This window comes from Lynx rufus, unplaced genomic scaffold, assembly GCF_022079265.1.
Source record: "Lynx rufus isolate CCGP_SWC_20201006 ecotype Redwood Valley unplaced genomic scaffold, mLynRuf1.p SCAF_37, whole genome shotgun sequence".
Classification (NCBI taxonomy): Eukaryota; Metazoa; Chordata; class Mammalia; order Carnivora; family Felidae; genus Lynx; species Lynx rufus.
The window spans coordinates 1,464,120-1,484,818 of record NW_025814853.1 but is presented as its reverse complement, the minus strand read 5'-3'; the positions used below and the strand labels follow the sequence as shown (position 1 = coordinate 1,484,818).

The following is a 20,699-nucleotide window of genomic DNA, read 5'->3' as shown; positions in this document are numbered from 1 at the left end:
TCCTCACTGCTCACCCGTCCGGGACCCGGAGCCAGGCGCGAACAGCACGGGCCCCGGCGTCCGGAACTCACAGTGTGACGACCGACCCAGAAGGAAGGGGACACAGGACAGACCGGGATCGCTCTGCTTCCCGAATTTCCACAGAACGAGGTCTCTAGGCCCGGGGCGGAGAGGGGTGCAGACGAAGACCTGCCTGAGCCCTCCTGGAGCCCGGAGAGGAAGTCAGAGGCCCTGCTGAGACAGAGGCGGATCCTGGCCAGCTCCTGTAGGTGGTCTACCGAGGCCTCGCTGGCAGGCTCGGGGCCGCGCCGTGCCGAGTAGGTCTCCAGGAACACCCCGTCCTCTCTCAGGCATTTCTGGCCCTCGCTGGTAGAGAGGGCGCTAACCTTCTCGTACATGGAATCCTAGGGAACAGAGAACCGGAAAATAAAAGGATGTTCTTTCTTTTTATGTTTATTTTTGAGAGAGAGAGAGAGAGAGAGAGAGAGAGAGAGAGAGAGAGGCAGAGTGTGAGCGGGGGAGGGGCAGAGAGATAGAGGGAGACACAGAATCCCAAGCGGGCTCCAGGCTCCGAGCTGTCAGCACAGAGCCCGACGCGGGACTCGAACTCACAAACCTCGAGATCATGACCTGAGCCGAAGTCGGACGCTTAACCGACTGAGCCACCCAGGTGTCCCAGGATGTTGTTCTTTTTAATATGCACATCCCCAACCTTCCAAAATTCCCACAGTGTGACCACGGAGAACAAGACAGAAATACTGTAAGTTTGGGGGAGCCTGGGTGGCTTGGTCAGTTGAGCATCTGACTCTTGATATCGGCTCAGATCACGATCTCACAGTTTGTGAGTTTGAGCCCTGAGTCGGGCTCTGTGCTGGCAGCGTGGAGCCTGCTTGGGATTCTCTCTCTGCCCCTCCCCAACTCGTACACACGTACACACACACACACACACACACACACACACACACACACTTTCTGTCTCTCTCTCTCTCTCTCTCTCTCTCTCTCTCGCTCGCTCAAAATAAATAAATAAACATGAAAAAAATATCGTTAAGGTTGAAGGTAACTGTTTCGAATCATGGAAAACAAACAACCCTTTTTATTTTAGGGGCAAGAAGGAGGGGAAGAGAAAACCTTTGAGGAAGAAAAAACAACGTCGTATAATCTGATTTTCTCATGTGCATCGTCACATTTTTGCAAGTAGCAAAAGTACGGAGAGAAGAAATACGACAAGCAATCAAAGCCACAGCCTCTCCAACCCGCAGAGATGAGCTCGGTTAAGCTGGGAGGAGTGGTGTTTTCCTCTCGCCCAGGCTCGGACACATCAGAACACACGACTGCTGGGGGCAGAAGCAGTGTTTCTGTGTGTAGAGCGGAGCATCTGGTAATTTCACCCACTAAAATGATATTCTGTAAATTTTCAGAGACACTTTTCCACTGAACAGACCGGGTGGTCCAGCTAGTTTGCAGAAGGAGCTCAGGGTACTGACGGCTTGCTTACCTCCAGGCAGGTGCTAAAGAGGATGTACAGCTCAGTTTTATCTTCAGTCAAGAACGCTTTCTTCTCCAAAAGGGACAAGTAAGTCTGGATGTAATCTTTCACTTCTTGGAAGCTGCAGAAAGAGACATATGGTACCTGGTGATCTCAGGTCTCGTGTTGCAAAAAAAAAAAAAAAAAAAAAGAGAGGGAGAGAGAGACAGCATCTATCTGTCTACCTACCTACCTATCCATCTCTCTCCTCCTGTATAAATACAGCCGTGTGTACATATACTTTATAACATGGTTGTACTGAAAATATTTTAGCACAATATTGGAGGAATACAATTCTGTACTTTAGACCAGCTGTTCTCAGCCTTCTTGGCTTCAGAACTCTTTAACGGACTTAACAATTACACAGAACCCCAAGGGCTTTGTGGATGTGGGTCCTATCTATCGATGTTGATGACGGTCCAAATTAAAACTGAAAAAAATTGAAAATACTTATCAACTAGTTTAAAACATACACCCCACACGTGTTAAAAATTAATAACGTTTAGGGGAGTCCGGGCGGCTCGGTGGGTCAAGCGGGCTCCAGGCTCTGAGCTGTCAGCACAGGGCCCGACGTGAGCCTCGAACCCACGAACCGTGAGATCACGGCCTGAGCTGACGTCGGACGCTTTACCGACTGAGCCACCCGGGGCACCCTGTCTGTTGGAACTTTTCTTGTAGCATCTTGACTTTGCCGTCGCCTCGAAGTATGCTTTGTCAAGCCAGGGCACAGGCCGGGGGCACTAAGTGTCCTCTGAAAGAAGCCTTGGGACACAGGTCAGCCTTCTCGGCATTTTCTGAAATACCATAATTTGACACGACCGCTGGCCTTTGGCACTGAGTGGGCGTCTCTGTCCCTTCACAGAAGCAGACAGATGTAACTGCTGACACAAAACGTAGGTGACGCCTAGGACGACGAGGGCGGGGGGCCGCTCTAAGTTACCGTCCGTCCCCCCAAATCCCCAAACGAGATAGCTGTGCGAGGAGGCTCAGAACCGCAGGGCTCACGCGTTCTCGCACGTGAAACACGCTCCCCTGCCCAAAACACGTCTTCTTCCCCCCCCCAACAAGGTGCCTCGTAGCTACGCTGAACTCATTTGCCTACAGCCGCAGACGTCACACACACAACCAGGGGGTGCCCCACTGAAAAAGCTCCCCCAAAGCAGCTTCTAGAAGCTCACTCCAGGCTGGCTGTGCTTACCTGTACTTCAAAAGCAGTTTCAGCACCACCGAACGGATGACAGGGGTCTTATCCACAACGTCATCGAAGGGGGAGAGAGATTTTGTGTGTTCACGGTGCCCTTCAACCAGAGAGAGAGGGGGTAGCTCATTATTCACGTCGGACACAAAAAAGTCAGAGGAGGAAGCCAGGATTGATTTCGGTCTACGGGCAGAAAGCAACTTACTTTGGAAGGTACCTCTTAAGAGCTCCTTTTGCGCGAAGAGTAAATTTAGCAGAACATCGATCACCTCCTTCTCTGGTGGGGAATTATCCTTGAAGCATATGGTGGAGACCAGGTCTATGAAGAAACTGTTACACATCTGCCGGATACAGGCGTGCTTCCTGATGGCATTCCTGGGGGAACACGGTGGGGAGGCACAGTCAGTGCTTGGAGAGCGTGCCCCAGATCCCTGCCCAGGCTGGACACCTCGTGTTCTTCAGTAAAGAGATACAAGTATCTCCTTGCTACGGGCGCGTAGAGCTGGGTGCAAACTTAGAGCTGGGTGCAAACGGCCGGATGGGGTGCAAACTCCTCTCTAGGGGCCCCTTGATCGTTTGCACCAGCCAGTGACACCCTTTTCTGCTAATGTCTGCAAAGACCCCGCCCGCTGGACTGGCCGTGTGCCCCGCCTTCGGGCGCTCATCGGAAGGGGGGCGGGAAGGGAAGGCTGCCGAGTCACCGATGGCAGAGCTGAAGGCTCTGAGCCCGCTGAGCGTTCGCCGATGCCAACCGCTGCCCCGCAGGACATGTGGCCAGGCACAGCTGACGCCTCGGGTCGGCGGGGAGGCAGACTTCTTCTATCTAAGCTCCTCGGGTGTCTCGTGACGGCTGTATCTAATTTATGACTTTCTGATTTATTTCCGTTAGTCGGGTCATCTCCCAAATCTATGCTCGCGTGTGTCTCGGGGAGAGAATCATTTTGGGACACTAGGTGCTTATGAAGCTACACAAGTGGCCGTCTCTCTTAGGATGGTTCTCTGAAGTCAGCTTTTCTTTTCTTTTTTTTTTTTTTAAGTTATTTTTAAAAAATGTTTATTTATTTCTGAGAGAAAGAGAGACAGAGAGGGAGGGAGGGTGAGAGCAGGGAGGGGCGGAGAGATGGGGAGACACAGAATCCGAAGCAGGCTCCAGGCTCCGAGCTGTCAGCCCAGAGCCCGACACGGGGCTCGAACCCACGAACCGGGAGGTCACGACCTGAGCCGAAGTCGGACGCTTGACCGACTGAGCCACCCAGGCACCTCTGAAGTCAGGTTTTCTAAGGTTAATACGGTTTATATTTCTGAATACTGTACTCGCCAAACGAGACAGAGAAGAAAGAAAGGGCGATTTACCTGTGCTCTTGGGACACCGCTGGAGAGAAGCTTTCCGGCAAGTCTGTTAAACACAAAGGACATCTCATCTGGCCTATGATGACCCAGACCTTGACGCAGGCCAAGCAGAACACGTGGTCACAGGGCAGGCACACCGGGTCCTGTGCGTCTCCCAGGCAGACGGGGCACGGCTGAATCTCAACCCTAGGATCCAAGAAGGGTGACCGGTTCTGAAGCTACCGGGGCCACACGTGCAGGGCTGTCTCCCGCAGGGATCGCGAACCAAAGGTCTCACCTGGCGAGGGTCTTGCAGACCTGGTCCTTACACTTACGGAGAGTGACCATCACGGCAACGAAGGGCCGGTACGTCTTGATGTCAGAGTTCTCCTGCAGACACTGAGGGACGGGGGGCAGTGACAAGGATGCTGATGAGCAGCGAAGAGGGGCAGAGCTTAGCCAGCCAACACAACACTCCCGGGGCGACACGGTGGGCACGTCGGGCACCTCCGGCCACTGGGCTGGAGTTGGGGGCTGGGGCTGTGGTGTTTGCCTGCAGGGTAAGGCCTTTCTGTTTCTAGCAGTTTCTCTAGCTTTGAATGTCCTTTGTTATCATGCTGCTTTGGGGCCGGGGGGGACGACGAGATGTGCAACTTGTGATTCCCCCCCTTCCTCTCTTGTCCTTTCTAAGGCTTACGCTTCTCCCACGACGAGGGATTCCAAACTTGAAATGATGACGTAATGACCACACGAGGATCCACCCCCACGCTTTAAGAACTCTTAGCATTTTTGGAATATTTGCTTTAGCTGATTTTTTCAAGAAACCAAACGCAGCAGACACAGCTGTAAGTCCCTGGGTGCCCTTCTGATAGCGTTGCTCTCCTTCCCCTCGCACACAGGCCCCCCGAAATTCCCGCGTGCAGGACATTTGCACGCCTGCATAAGGACCACGTTATTGTTTTCAGTGTTTTTAAGTCCTGATCGTTCATGTTACCTGCTGTATGGCACCCCCGGCAGACACGCCAGCTCCTTGTTTTCTGGTTACCTGGGCATCTGGAATGTTCCCACCGTGTTGCACCCAACATCCTTCCACGTGTCTGAGTACCAGCGGGAAGTGTCTAGGGTTTGTATTCAGAAGTGGAGATGCTAGTTTTTAGGAAATGTGCATCTTCAACGATACAAGCTAAGAGTCTGGTGGGTGTGCTTCTGGAATTTTGGGCTTAGGCATGAGGCTTGCGATAGATATCTTTATGTTACGTATACCCTTGGGCGTTAACAGCATAACAAGGAACTCCTTGTATCCTCAGTTTGCCACGAGTATCTTTTTTCCACTTCATAAATTTTACCAAATGCTTTTCCTGTCCCTTCTGAAATGATCATTTAGAGTTTACCTTCTAATTCGATACGTAACTGATACCATTTATAGATTTTATGATTCTGAGCTACCTTTGAATTCCCAGGATTAATCTTACTTTGAAATGAGATAGGTTTGGGGCGCCTGGGTGGCGCAGTCGGTTAAGCGTCCAACTTCAGCTCAGGTCACGATCTCGCGGTCCGTGAGTTCGAGCCCCGCGTCAGGCTCTGGGCTGATGGCTCAGAGCCTGGAGCCTGTTTCCGGTTCTGTGTCTCCCTCTCTCTCTGCCCCTCCCCGTTCATGCTCTGTCTCTCTCTGTCCCAAAAATAAATAAACCTTGAAAAAAAAAATTAAAAAAAAAAAAAAAAGAAATGGGATAGGTTTTTGGGGCACCTGGGTGGCTCAGTCAGTTAAGCGTCTGACTTCAGCTCAGGTCGTGATCTCACGGTTTGTGGGTTCGAGCCCTGCATCGGGCCCTGTGCTGACAGCTCAGAGCCTGGAGCCTGTTTCAGATTCTGTGTCTCCCTCTCTCCCTGCCCCTCACCTGTTCACACTCTGTCTCTGTCTCAAAATAAACATTAAAAAAAATTAAAAAAAAAAAAGAAATGGGATAGGTTTTTAACACCCTGCTAAATTTGATTTGTTAATCAACAGGCTAATTCGAAAGGGAGCAAAGGACTTGGAGAGACATTTCTCCCAAGAAGACGTACAATTGGGCCGTAAGCACCTAGGAAGATGCTGGCTGTCATCAGTCATTAGGGAAACGGCAGAGCAAACCCACAAAGGGATACACCCATCAGGACGGCTATGATAAACAAAACAAAACGTAACAAGTGTCGGCAAAGATACGGAGAAATCAAAACCTCGGTGGGTTGCTGGCAGGAGAGGCATGGTGAGGCCGCTGTGGAAAACGGTTCGGCGGCTTCTCAAAAAGTTACGCACAAAGTCTCCATATGACCCAGCAGCTCCACTCAAGGTTCGTCTCCGGAAGAGCTGAAAGCACGACTCAGACACTTGCAGACCTGTGTTCACGGCAGTGTTCCTACCTATTTTCAGAAGGTGGGGGCAGCCCAAGGGTCCATCAGGGGATGACTGGATTAACAAACTATGTCCATCCACGCAATGGGATATTATCAGCTTATAAAGGACGGTCCTGACACCTGCTACAACATGGTGGGCCCTGAGGACATGCAGAGTGACATCGGCCCGTCCCCATAGGACAGATGCCATAGGGTTCACCTTCTGTGAGGTCCCTAGAGTTCTCAGAACCATAGACAGAAAGGAGGATGGTGGGCGCCAGGGCCCGGCGGGGGGGGGGAACCGGGAGCTGGTGTTCAATGGGGGCAGAGTTTCCGTCTTGCGAGACAGAAGAGTTCTGGAGGCAGAGAGTGGGGAATGGTTGTGCAACAGTGTGAATCAATCAGCGCCACTTGACTGTAGGCCTACAGATGGTTACAGTGGCAAATTTTATGTGATGTGTATCTTCCCACAGTAAAAAAAAAAAAAAAAAAAATGGCAGCAGTCTAGTGGTTGGACAGTGGATGGTTAAGGATAGAGTGTTACAGACTGGAAAGTCAGCAAAACATCCGGTGAGACTGTCATCCGTGACACCGTGGAAGGCGGATCACAGGGCAAGAGAACTCCCTCCCTCCCTGTATCTATTATCTATCTATCTATCTATCAATCATCTATTATCTACGTAGTATCGATCTACCTATCATCTATCTATTATTCATTCATCTAGTATGTATGTATCTATATCTAGCTACCTATGTACCTACACCTATCCACCCACCCACCCATCCTTTCTATCAGAACTGAGAAAACTCAGAATATCCACCCTCCTGCAGCTTTTACCAGAGTCCTGTGGGAGGCTCTGCTGACTCTTGGCACAGGCCAACTCTAGGGCGGCCTCACAAGAAGAGAAGGGTGGAGGCCCCTTGTCTTTCCGGTTAAGACTTTCTTCCGGGCAGACCACAGGAGCCAGCCTTCCAGGCAACGTGAGTGGGCTCAAGGCTGTCCTTGGAGGGGACGAGCATCGCCTGAGGCCATAGACCCAAGAGCCTTCAGGTGTGAAAATGAATGAGCGAAGACCTCTAGCCGGGGTCCCTCACGCGTGGATCTCACTGGAAAGCCAGCCAGAAGCCCACTACGTTTCTGGGGAACATCACCCCACAGGCCGGGCCTGACGATCCCTGAGTGCGTGCACACCGGTGTGCAGGGGCCGGATGACTCATCTCTTAGCCAGCCGGTCACCTGGCCATTAGGGGCCCCGCGGGACTGGCCTCTGTGCGGGAAGAAGGGAGTCATGCGTGCCTGTCCCGCCGCCAGGGTGGCAGAGGCCAGCGTTTTCTAGAGTTCTTTCTCCACTCTTCCCTCCCTGAAAACGGCCCTCCAGGTTCTACCGGGCTGTGGGAGTCCGGACTAGGGGCTTCTCCGCCTCCTTGGCGGCCAGGTGGGGCTGTGACTACGCTCAGGACGGCGAGCCGCGACCTCAAGCGGGTGGACACATTCTGGGCTGTGCTCTTAAAACGGCCCGTGGTAGGGGCGCCTGGGTGGCGCAGTCGGTTAAGCGTCCGACTTCAGCCAGGTCACGATCTCGCGGTCCGTGAGTTCGAGCCCCACGTCGGGCTCTGGGCTGATGGCTCAGAGCCTGGAGCCTGTTTCCGATTCTGTGTCTCCCTCTCTCTCTGCCCCTCGCCCGTTCATGCTCTGTCTCTCTCTGTCCCAAAAATAAATAAACGTTGAAAAAAAAAAAAAAAAAAAAAAACGGCCCGTGGCGACAGCGGGAACAGCCTTCTCAGAGCACACGGTGGAGGTTGTATAGTGAGGACGACAGAAGGACAGCACGCAGGAGCAGGGACACCCGACCCGGGGAGCGGCCCGCGGCCCCGACTGCCGAGGCTCCCACTGTCCTACGAGAGGCACGTCAGCTCGCGTTTCGTTTCCACCACCGATACCCGCCCTCCTCGGAGCGTGCGGCCTGCACGTCAAAGCCCGGACAGCTGACACCATCAGGTGCGTTCGCGCAAAGCTCCCGGGGTAACGGAGGCAGAGATCACCTTCCGCTAAGCGCGTGGCCACGGAGATGGCAAACACACAGGCTTGACGGCCGCCGCGGAGGAAGTGCGCCCCGCTGCGCTCCCAGGTAAGATGGGCAGAGAGCGGGAAGGACGCTCACCCCGCGGGTGACGGCAGGTTAGGCCGGGAGCTCCCGCGTCCCCGGCAAGTGCGCCTGCCGAGCCCGAGCTCACCTTGTTCAGTAGGAAGACGTACTCGGTCACCAGCTCGCACAGCTCGGGGATCTGGCTCTCGATCCCCAGGAGCACGTGCTCCACGAACAGGGCCACGGGGAAAATGCGGTTCCACTGGGTTCTGTAAGAGCAGGTGGTCGGTCACTGGGCTGGGACAATAGTGCCTGAGACCCCAGGACAAAGGTGCAGGGAGGGATCCGAGACAGGGATGCGGTGAAGGCGGACGGAAGATTCCAGGAGGAGCCCTTTGCGGCGTGCTCCCGCCCCCAGTCACCTTCGTGTCCCCCACGCCCTCCCGCAGACTCGGGGTCAGGAGTCCCGCCTCACCCAGGAAGGCCGGCACGGGATGTGCCCCCGCGGGACACCTACCCTGACTGCTTGTCCCCTCCCCGCGGCCCTGCCGCCCGCCCAGGGCCCCTTCCTGCTGCTCCCCTCTGCCAGCACTTCTCCTGCGGGGACTGCAGGGACCGTAGGCTCTGCTGCTCCCCTTTCCACGCCCCCCGCCCCCCTCGGGGCTCCCTGAATGCCCTGTTGTCTGTTTCATCTCCAGTGTCGGCATGATGCCTGGCGGTGAAGGAGACTCAGCGGACATTAAGAGAGGACCCTCTTCTGTGGCAAGACGACCCCATGAGCCCGTGGGGAAGGGGCTGGTGGGGGCCGGGCTCCTGGCCTCACCTGACCTCCCTGATGACATCTCTGGCCATCTCCCCGCAGGTCTGCAGGTACCCGTCCGAGCACAGGAGCTCTAGCGGCATGGACAGGTTCTTCACCATCTGCAGCCAAGCCTGGGGGCTGGGCTTCAGGATGTCTCTTGTCAGCATCTCCGTGCAGGCCATCGCTGCAAATGCATCCAGAGTCTGGCGGAAGGTGGGGTGGCGGGTGGACAGAGAACAAACCCCTGACTAAGCAGCGCCCCCTGTGGCTGCTCTAATATCCTAAGCCCAGAGGTCCAGGTTGTGAGCCCGTGTTCTTCTGTTCCAGGCTCGTCGCCTACTCCCCTCTTGTCCCGGGAAGGGGTCTCCCAGGCAGAACACGGCTCCTGGGGCTTCCTGTCCCGGGCGGCCACGGAAGCACCCCCCACCTGCCCCCCACCTGCCCCAGGAAGGCCAAGCCCAGACCGTGAACACAAACGAACCCGGGAGAGGCCATACCAGCTCGGGTCCGTCCAGTCTGTCGTTCCTTACGGTTCCCATGACGTTGTAGAGTAACATCTGCAGGACTTGGGGGTAGGTGGTCACGATTCGGGAAAAGTTCTGCAGCCGGCTCCGGAAATGCTGATAAGCCACGTGCACCCACGGTAAGGAGACCCTTTCCTGTGGCCTCTGTGCTTGCAGCTGACAGATGCAGGACCACAGCGCCACCTGCAAAATCTGGGACGAGAAGCAAGCTTTTAGCGTAAACTGGAAAGCAAACAAAAGCTATGTTTTGACGGTGGAAAATCCCGACCGCTCAAAAATGACACAAGGGAAACTTAAAAACCACACACACTGTGACGGTCCCTGGGTACGTCTTGGTGTCACCCTGTCTAGGCATTTTCTTATCTGTACCCTGTCCCCGTTTTGTCCCCAGATCATGACCATGGTGTATGTCTGATTCTTTTCCCCACTTAACATCACATTGTGAACATTTCTCCGTCGTTAATTACGTTGGGAGACCCTCACTGCGAACGTGTGTGCCCATTAAAACAACCAGTCACCAATCAAACAGCTGTCACTTAATTTGTCTGGCCTTTAATTATGGACAATTAAATTGTTTCCTTTTTTTTTTTTTTTTTTTTTTTTTTTTTGCCATTTTAAGAAACAAAGCTGGAAAGAACATTCTTGTGGATAAAATGTTTCTCCGCATCTGGTAACACGCCCAGGACAGAGACACCACTTCAGATTTTCTAAGGCTCTCGATACAACCCCTCGGACTTTTCCAGAAGCACATGCTGGTTCACAACACCATCTGTAACAGGGGTGCTTCTGGGTCCAGTTAAAAACCAGTCTCGGGGCGCCTGGGTGGCTCAGTTAAGCATCCGACTGCGGCTCAGGTCATTATCTCGAGGCTCGTGAGTTCGAGCCCCGCATTGGGCTCTGTGCTGACAGCTCGGAGCCTGGAGCCTGCTTCAGATTCTGTGTCTCCCTCTCTCTCTGCCCCTCTCCTATTCATGCTCTGTCTCTCAGAGATAGATAAATAAATGTTAAAAAAAATAAAAAAAAAAAGAAAACATGTCTTCAGAGGCACCTGGGTGGCTCAGTCAGTTAAGTATCCGACTTTGGCTCAGGTAATGATCTCATGATTTGTGGGTTCGAGCCCCGCGTCGGGCTCTGTGCTGACGGCTCGGAGCCTGGAGTCTGCTTCGGATTCTGTCTCCATCTCTCTCCGCCCCTCCCCTGCTCATGCTCTGTCTGTCTGTCTCTCTCTCAAAAATAAATAAACATTAAAAAAAAAAAAAAAACAGTCTTGCCACATGGGCAAGAACCTAAAACCTAAAAACCGATCAGGTATTGTTGACTTATCAGTGAGGCTGGTCAGTTTTTCTGTTTTGTGGATCTCTGCATAATTATTTTGTTAATACTTGGTTTATAACTTTCATCTAGTTTTTAAAATTAGGGAACTTTCTTATTGATTCCTAAGAATATTTTATTTATTTTTTTAAGTAATCTCTACACCCAACATGGGGTTTGAACTCACGACCCTGAGATCAAGAGTCACATGCTCCCCCGACAGAGCCCGCCAGGCCCCTCCGGGGTTCCTAAGCATATTTTGTTAGCCCTTAATCACGCTGGTGATAAGTATGTTGTCCTTAAATGGGTCACTTTCCTTTTTTACATACTCTCAAGTGTGAACCCAGTAGGTAATCAGAAGTGTCCTAATTTCCACTGAAATTTCAGTTAGTTATTACCTGTAGTGGCCAGTTAAATATTTACCTAATTTTCTTCAAGAGAGACTCCACATTTGAAAAGAAGGTGTTCTTTATTTTTTTTAATGTTTATTATTTTTGAGAGAGAGATAGACAGAGCATGAGTGGGGGAGGGGCAGAGAGAGAGGGAGACACAGAATCTGAAACAGGCTCCAGGCTCTGAGCTGTCAGCACAGAGCCCGACGTGGGGCTCGAACTCACGGACCGTGAGATCATGACCTGAGCCGAAGTTGGACGCTTAACTGACTGAGCCCCACAGGCGCCCCGAAAAGAAGGTGTTAAAAAAATAATAAAATAAAGTAAATAAAAAACAAAAAGGTGTTACAGGGACACTGGAGGTCTTCCTTGCGTGGATGGAAAGCCCGTGACGCAGGGGGCCCCGGATAGGGGGCTGAGGGTGGAGGGACAGTGCGGCGCAGCCGCACAGACACCAGCGGCCCCCTCCCCTGCCCCAGAGTGAGCACTTACCCTCAGTTCTTCCCACGTGGACACTCTCATCGTCAAGAGGAGGAAGTCCTTTATGTAGCACAGAAAGAGTTCTTCCTGCTGTTCTGCGCTGAGCTGAGCGAGAAACCTGCCCAGAGAGGTCTGCTGAAAGATTTCCACTAACTTCTTCAACAGTCCTGCAGAGCAGAGCAAAGAATGGCGCAGAGGGAGAGCCTGAGGCGAGTCTCCTGGCCTGCGGTCAGAACCCCAGTGTCCCCCGGGCAAGGATAAGGCTCTGCTGAAGGGCAGCTCCCGGCAAACGGGAGTAAGCCGCATGATTTAACGGCCTTTTCTAGACACTTCGGATGCCTTTCCAGCGGGATAACGGAAACGAAGGCAGAATACATACTCAGTTTCAGTCACCACCAGCCCAGTTGGCCCCAAAGGGATAAGACGACCGCAGACAGAACAGGTTTTATGTCTAGCAAATCATGTCATGCTTTGGGAATCCCGGGGTCTGAGTGGGTCACGCTCTTCGGGGGCTGGGGGTCACACGCTGCTCACACCAGGAAGATCTGCCTCTAGGGGACGAGTGCCAGCCCGCAGGCCACACGCTATCACAGGAAAGCAGGGGCAGTACGGGTACAGCCTCGAAAAAGGAAATACTCCTTCCTCAGGACAGAGACGGCTTCAATTTGTTCTGAAAACGTTGCAGAATGCTTACCTAGAGAAGTAAGTTCGTCTTCAAGTATCTGGACCTACTTTTTTTTTCATGTTTATGTATTTTAGAGAGAGAGACAGAGCGCGAGCAGGGGAGGGGCAGAGAAAGAGGGAGACACAGAATCCGAAGCAGGCTCCAGGCCCTGAGCTGTCAGCCCAGAGCCCGATGCGGGGCTCGAACTCATGGATGGCGAGATTATGACCTGGAGCTGAAATTGGACACCTAACCGGTTGACTGAGCCACCCAGGCGCCCTTGACCTGGCTTCTTTAATACATTGTTTTTTGTTTTTTTTTTTTTTTAACGTTTATTTACTTTTGAGACAGAGAGAGACAGAGGATGAACGGGGGAGGGTCAGAGAGAGAGAGGGAGACACAGAATCTGAAACAGGCTCCAGGCTCTGAGCTGTCAGCACAGAGCCCAATGCGGGGCTTGAACTCACGAGCCGTGAGATCATGACCTGAGCCGAAGTCGGACGCTTAACCGACTGAACCACCCAGGCGCCCCTGACCTGGCTTCTTTAAAGGCAATACTATGAGTAAACTTTGAAAAGTCTACTTCGTGCATGAAAGATGGAAAGATGACTTTTCCCAAGGATGCGTGACTCCTGGTTTTCCCGGGATATGCCTATGGCCAGGCCTGCTTGACCTGTGACGGCAGAGCAAGGAGCCACATGACTCCGAGGACACTGACCGCGCGGTGTGGACAGAACTTCGCTTACGTCGCTGACACTGTTGGGAAAGGCTCAGCTCGGGCCGTCTCCCGAGTCCTGATGCCCGAACTGCCTAGAAGGTTCCGAGTGGGAATGGCCCACTTACGACGGGGAGCCAGCACACGGTCCCGTTTCCCGGCATCCTCGGGGGCTCACCTTCAGCTCCAGTGATGTACTGAGCCTGGACCCACAGCTCCTCCAGATACCCTTTGATTCTCCAGCCAAACGGGATGTCGTTGGAGATGTCCTCCGGAAGGGTCATGTAGTTCTGCACCATGATGTAGGGCACCTCACTCTTAGATCTGCAGCCAGACAAGGGGTTGCTCACGACACAAGCCCCACCTCTGATGCCACGCTCAACAGCACAGGTGCCTAAAAGCCTGGCCCAGATCACAGCTCAGGGCTTCCGTTATAAACGCACTCAAGCGCGTCCCTATGTCATCTGTTTCACAGACAACAACGAAACAAGGCTGGGAAGTCAAGCAGGCTGCCCAAAGGCTGGGGCAGAACCGGGCCGTGCGGTGCCTGGACCTCCCCTCGCCGTCCACCTTCGACACAGAACCCGGCGTGTCGGAGGCGACCCTTTCCCTCAGGGTCGACAGTGCCCTGTCGTCTAAATAAGTGTTTCCACTCGAGATCCAGGATCCCACGTACTCGAATATTCTTTGTTCACCCACACTCCAAAAGCGAAGCCCCTGACAGCCAAAGAGGAAACTGCTGGGAGGCCGGCTGAGAGTGAGCTGCGCAAGGGCAGGCCCGGGGCGGGGTATGCGGGTCCCGCCACGGAATGAGGGGCAGGGAGAGCTGACTGATCCAAGGGCTCTCCGAAGCACAGCCTCGCCAGTCCGGATGAGGCCCAAGCTGGCAGTTGTACCTGGGGTGGTGCTCTGAAAGCAGGGCCATGAGGAAGGGGAGTGAAACAAGGAATTCTCAGAACTTTCAGGAACCCCCGTTTGTTACAGCGATGCCATCGCCCTTAGGCTGCAAACAGACCCGGCATTTAATTTCTTAATTTTTAATTTTAGAGTGAGTGCGTGCACGTGTGAGTGGGGCAGCGGCGGAAGGAGAGAGAATCTTAAGCAGGCTCCGTGCTCAGTGCTCACAGCCCGACTTGGGGCTCGATCCCACGAACCGCGAGATCGTGACCTGAGCCGCAATCAACAGTGGGACACTCAAATGACTGAGCCACCCAGGCGCCCCAGATCCAGCATCTAAAATAAATGTGATTCCAACGTCGATACATACACTTCATCAACTACTTGGATGAGCATGTTAAGACCGCACCTGCCTTACGGTTTTTTCCCTTCACTCACTCACACACACACACACACACACACACACAGACACACACACACAATTCTCTTATTCACCTCATGTCATTTGTCACAAGAGGAATGTTCAGAAGCTTGATGTCACGGAAAATAAACATCCAAAGATCTCTTGTCCAGGATGGAGAGTCTGGCCTGATCAGTAGCTCAAGGTTGCTGTCTATGTCGAGGACGGACACCATGCTCGCCAGGAGGGGGGTCACCACACCCTGGACCCGTTTCCAGAGGGTCTGCCTGCAGTGGGGGAGAGAGGAGACCGCGTGCCAGCTCGGCAAGCACGGAGCGCGGGGCGGGGGGGGGCTCCATTCTGTTGACATTCGGTTCGTTGGTCACGAGACACCTGGTCTATCGATGCAACACCACAGCTCTGGCAACACATGGAAACTGGCATCGTTTTTAGGTACCCGAAGAAAAGTTCACAGGTAGAAATAGATTGGAGACGGGACGGGAATGGACCTTAATTCTACATCGAATCAGTTTCCAAGCAGCATCCGTTGTGTTTTGTTATATAGCTATTTCCCCAAAGCAAGTAAAGGCTCTCTACAGAAAATAGGGACCACATTCATTTGGGGGAAAAAAAGTTACTTTAAGAAAAAACAAACAACAGTTGCAGGGAGAAAACGATAAAGCACAGGCCAAAATAAGTGTGTTGGGGGTCAAGTTAAACAGGAAAGTACACGCTTCTCTAAAACATGGTTTTACTCATGTCTGTGGACATTGGATCCAAAAGGGTTTACATACGTACACACATTTCCCTGCTTCTGTTAACGCTGTTGTACTTTGCTGTTATAACGATGTTTATGCGTGATCATAAACTCTATAATACCCTGCAAGGAACCTACTACCAAGTAGTTACGTTGGGGAGAAAAAGTCAGGTTCCACTGTAAAAAGAAGAGAGAGAAATACTTTCCTTTTAAAAGTACGCGGTGTGCAGGGACCTGTGGAGATTTCACAAGCGTCTAGGGAGGAAACGAAGCACACTAACAGTCAAGAGAGCACTTGATTTACAGAAAAAAATGCCTGAGTAGAAAAAGCGTAGGAAACCACAGGATGAAATGTAGAAGCCGGCAGTGGGGGGAGAGGGGAAGGTGTACCTGGACAGGTATGCAGGCTTCGGGCATCGGGGAAAACCAAGACTAAAATGACTTGGATTCATTTTTTAATGTTTATTTATTTGCGGGGGGGGGGGGGGGTGGTGGGGGGAGGGAAAGTGGGCGAGGGTCAGAAAGAGAGGGAGACACAGAATCCCAAGCAGGCTCCAGGCTCCGAGTTGTCAGCACAGAGCCTGATGCGGGGCTCGAACTCACGGACTGAGAGATCATGACCCGAGCCGAAGTCGGATGTTCAACTGACTGAGTCACCAAGGCGCCCCAAAGATTTGGACTTTAATCGCAAGAAGGGAAGTGACTTAGGTCCCCAGTACATGGACGGTAAACAGAGTGGCCCCCAGAGGCTTGTGAGAGTGAACTAGTAGGCTCCAAAGCCCACCTGACACCCGACACAGGTGAGTTACAGCTGTGGTCTGACCACCCCATGCAGGGGTGTTCAGACACCCCCGGCAACTGCTGAGGGGTGGGCCAGTCTCAATACAGCCAACAGCAGAGCAGTGACAAGGAGGGGCCCCACACACCGCTCTGGACACCTGCCGAGTGTGGGGAGTCTGGCCGCTGGAGGGGCGGTGTGAAGGGGAAACCAAAAGTACAGATTTTAAGGATTACTGATATGAAGTTAAATATTTAATAACATCTGTAAGGGGGGTGGGGAGCCTGGGTGCCTCAGTCCGACTTTGGCTCAGGTCACGATCTCACCGCTTGTGAGTTCAAGCCCTGGGTCCACGTCAGGCTCTGTGCTGACAGCTCGGAGCCTGGGGCCTGCTTCCCATTCTGTGTCTCCCTCTCTCTCTGCCTCTCCCTGCTCGCTCGCTCTCTCTCTGTCGAAAATTAAGAAATGTTAAAAAAGTAAAAATATAATATCTGTAAGGCGTAACCAAGGAAAATGATCTAGATTAATATCTGATCTTATAAAATTCCTTACTCAGAAAGCGTGAGTGGGAAAGAAACTAAGGATAAGTAAAGAAAAACACAGAAGCAGGAACTGCCCCCCACAGCAACGAAACCAGTAGCAGGAACTCTGGGGGCTCCCACATTTCCCGCCAGCCCATCACACAGAGGCAGGGTCCCAAGGCCATGCCGATCACGGCTGGGGAAGACCGGACCCGTATGAGACCAGAGGAGCCGAAGGTTACTTCAGAAGTGAGGAACCAGGGCACGAGGATGTGTGACCAGCCTAAGAGGACCCTGCCGACTCGGGGCGGCTGGTCCTTCCCTGTGGGACCCACCGTGTCCCGCCTCCCTCCAGAACACCAGGTGTCTTGACTTAGTCCTGAGAAAAGGGTCCAGGTTTTACGGAAAAAGGACCACGGGTGATACACGAATACTCCCGGACCCGACGTCTGTATTATCAAATGACTTCGACTAAGCAGCAGGCCTGAGAAAATCATTCCCCTTCCTTCCCTGCCTGTCCCCTTCCCCGTTAACCTAAAACAGCAGCCATTTCCACGGACGACCACGCTGGTCGGGGTTAACACCCTGCGGGGACACACATTCTACTTTTGTTAAGTTGGGTGTTGTTCTTACGACAAAACGTGCACACACAGAAAAGGAGACCAGAGTCTAGCAAACCCCATCTGACCTCCACCCAGACCATTCTGCCCCCTTTGGGGAAAACAGGGACCGCTCTGAACCGCACGGAGCTTGCAGACGAGGCGCGTGGGCGAGCCGTCCACGGCCGGGATGCTCGTGTCCCACTGCCACACCGAGCCACCCCCCCCCCCACGGCCCAGTACCTGAATGTGCCTGCCTCCTGGAGAGCGTCCTGATTCGAGGCCTCCCGGGTCACCCACTCCTTCATGTTGAACGGGGACTGGTCTTCCTGCTGCTTTAGGAGCACGTAGAGGCGCGCCTTGGATGCCCGCAAGAACGCGGCTGCAGAAAAGCAGAGGGCATGTGCCTTGGGCATCCCCCACGGGCATCGAGCGGGGGGCTCTGAGGGACGTCCAGTGACCCCAGGGTCTCGGGCGAGATTTGGGAGCTGCACCGAGGTCCCTGCTGCACCCGCGGCCCCTGCGAGCCCTGGGGCCACGGGGGCAACGGTCGCGCTCCCCCCGTGCCGCCCGTGGGGCCCCGTACCTTTGACCTCGTCGTCGTCGTCCTCGTCTAGGAGGCCGAGAAGGATCTCCACTCTCCGCATGCTGCGCTGGCGGCCATCCTGGTCGCGGAGCGTGCCCACGGCGCTCTGTATGCAGCTCCTCAGCAAGCTGGTGGCGTCCACGATCTGCGTGTGTCACGGGGACAGTCAGGCCTCCCCGCCCCACGCCGCCCCCCCCCCCCCAACCCCTCGAGCGTCGCTGTCAGGGGCCGCGGGCCCCGCCAGGGATCCAGCCCGGTCAGATCCCGCCCTGGCCCAGGGCCTCGACTCCGGGAGACCGGAGGGGACCGCCTGCTGGGTGGGCCCGCGTCCCGGGAGGCCCCAGAACTAGAAAGAGCCAGAACTCACGTGGCTTCCGCCCTGCTCAGCGTTGCCCGTCGCCGTCGAGCCTTCCGTCCCCAGGTCCACCCCTGGCGCCTCCTCTGACCCCACAGACTCGGTCTCCATCGGTTCCTCCAGGCTGTCACCGGCCCCGTGTCCCGTCTCCACTGCAACAGAAGTGTGATCAAGCCGCGGAGAAAGGGAGCCGCACTCGGGCGCTTGCCCGCAGGCCTCCCTGGTCCCTCACCCCCGCAGTGGGTCACACGGGCCGGGCTCCGGCAGGCCCGGGTCACGGGCTCCACCAGCACCGACCTTCCCTCCCGTCATGGGCTCACACGGCTGACACGGGGTGCTGGCGACCAGAGTCTGACATGCACCACAGGCCTCATTTCACAGCCCGGTGTGTCCACCAGGACCCATTTTCCCATTTGGGCATGCTGACCTGTGCCTGGCCTTGGAAGCAGCGCAAGGTGTCCTGGGACTTGCCCCCCCCCCCCCCCGTCAGGGCAGGTGCGGGGACTCAATGGGGACCTCCTTGCTCCTCCGTGCTCCCGGCCACCACTCGTACTGTCCCACCTACGGCCCCAAAGGCTTCCTCCTGACTTACACTCGGAGTCCCCTTCTGGTTTAAATAGCTGGCTGATGGTCACATCCTGCAATCTAGTCACGTCCGAAACCATGACCGTGGACTTGCACAGGTCGTCAATGTGCACAGACTGCCACAGCCCTGTGAGGAACGAAGCCACTGAGAACGTCCCCGTGCTTTTCCTGGTGTCCTCTTGGCCACAAGCAGGGACACACCACAGGTCCTGATGTTTAAATACGCAGCTGCTCAGGGGTGTTGGGGGGCCCAGTTGGTTAAGCATCCGACGGCGGCTCGGGTCGTGATCTCACGGTCCGTGAGGTCGAGCCCCGCGTCGGGCTCTGTGCTGACAGCACAGAGGCTGGAGCCTGCTTCGGATTCTGTGTCTCCCTCTCTCTATGCCTCTCTCTTGCTTGTGCTCTCTCTCTCTCAAAAATAAATAAAGATTAAAAAAAATTTTTTTAAATACACCTATTGCTGAATGGTTTGTACCCTTTAGTCCCCTTAGTCACCCTTTAGTGACTCTGGTTCACACACAGAAGCCACCTGACCCTGCTATCTATTTCAACAACCGTAACATAAACATCAGTCATAAGATTGGAAAGATCTGCCTTTTTGTAAAGGGTATCTGAAGGTTTTTAATTCTTTTTTTTTTTTTAAGTTTATTGATTTATTTTGAGAGAGACAGAGAGTGCACGAGCAGGGGAGGAGGAGAGAATCCCAAGCAGGCTCTGTGCTGTCAGAGCAGAGCCCAATGTGGGGCTTGAACTCACAAACCCTGAGATCACGACCTGAGCCGAAACCAAGAGTTGGACGTTTAACCAACTAAGCCACCGAGGCGCCCTGGTTTTTGATTCTTTTTACATTTTTTAGTAACCTTGCCCCATCACAGCTAGAAAAGGGGTGTGGGAAATTGGCAAGATTTACCTCCCATTATCTACAACATTCTTAAAGTAAACTGTCACTTGCCAGTTTCTAGAATACCAATTTTCTTATGCGTGAAATAATTGGTGACCCATTCCTCAGAAAAAAAAGAGAGGCTTAAGATAGCATTCCCTGCCCCCCGCCAGAACCAGGCATAAAGTATCAGTGCTTCCAGAACAATGCCAGCTGGGAGTGCCTTCTCTAGGCTATGCGTGTAATAAAAGACACGATTAAAGACACTATTAAAAGACACTGTAAAAGAAAACACTGGTGCTTATCTACCAGTCAGTAAGGGAGTCCTGCGCACTGTAGCAGCCAGCCCAGACACGCGTGTTTCCTGCAATCACCCGGGGTTAAGAAATTTAATTGCACCCGAAACGAATCTCGTTGAGATTGACACCGGTGCTCGGATCCCAGGCTTGTACGCCACGGGAGCAAATCAGGAGCAACTCTGCACATTATCTAAATAAGCGTATTTGCTGCCATTTTCAGCCTACCCCCGTGGAATCCCACGTAGGACGCTCCACTCTCTATCCGGGACAGTTTCGTGATGAAATAGACCAAGATGCAGCCCTGATTCCCTTGTATCTTGTTGATTTCGTTTATAGCAGAATACCTGTTTTAAAACAAGCAAGCGAGGACGAACAAGTCAAAACAAAACCAACAAACAAAACAGACAAAGCCAAGGTTGTGGAAGTGGCTGCCCGCTCCCGTGAGCGGTCAGGTTCAATCTTACGTCTTCTTAGCTTGCTTTCTTTTCCTCTCTACCCCCCTCCCTCCCTCTTTCCTTCCTTCCTTCCTTCCTCCCTCTCTCCCTCTTTCCTTCCTTCCTCCCTCTCTCCCTCTTTCCTTCCTTCCTTCCTTCCTTCCTCCCTCCCTCCCTCTTTCCTTCCTTCCTCCCTCCCTCTTTC

The 20,699-nt window shown here is 53.5% G+C and overlaps 1 protein-coding gene across 3 annotated transcripts in view; it reads right to left on the bottom strand.

Moving 5' to 3' along the window:
- Window positions 1-20,699, bottom strand: part of RNF213 (ring finger protein 213) — a 105,281-nt gene that overhangs the window by 21,217 nt on the left and 63,365 nt on the right. For all 3 annotated transcript variants that reach the window (XM_047093963.1, XM_047093964.1, XM_047093966.1), the window contains 17 exons: window positions 20,286-20,404; window positions 18,889-19,008; window positions 18,309-18,448; window positions 17,942-18,086; window positions 17,599-17,737; window positions 14,796-14,987; window positions 13,582-13,727; window positions 12,037-12,191; window positions 9,815-10,033; window positions 9,339-9,520; window positions 8,664-8,784; window positions 4,354-4,454; window positions 4,080-4,262; window positions 2,932-3,101; window positions 2,727-2,826; window positions 1,499-1,610; window positions 194-404 (listed from right to left, as the gene is read on the bottom strand). In XM_047093963.1, the coding sequence (XP_046949919.1) occupies window positions 194-404; window positions 1,499-1,610; window positions 2,727-2,826; window positions 2,932-3,101; window positions 4,080-4,262; window positions 4,354-4,454; window positions 8,664-8,784; window positions 9,339-9,520; window positions 9,815-10,033; window positions 12,037-12,191; window positions 13,582-13,727; window positions 14,796-14,987; window positions 17,599-17,737; window positions 17,942-18,086; window positions 18,309-18,448; window positions 18,889-19,008; window positions 20,286-20,404 (2,555 nt within the window). The remainder of the gene's footprint in view (window positions 1-193; window positions 405-1,498; window positions 1,611-2,726; window positions 2,827-2,931; window positions 3,102-4,079; window positions 4,263-4,353; window positions 4,455-8,663; window positions 8,785-9,338; window positions 9,521-9,814; window positions 10,034-12,036; window positions 12,192-13,581; window positions 13,728-14,795; window positions 14,988-17,598; window positions 17,738-17,941; window positions 18,087-18,308; window positions 18,449-18,888; window positions 19,009-20,285; window positions 20,405-20,699) is intronic.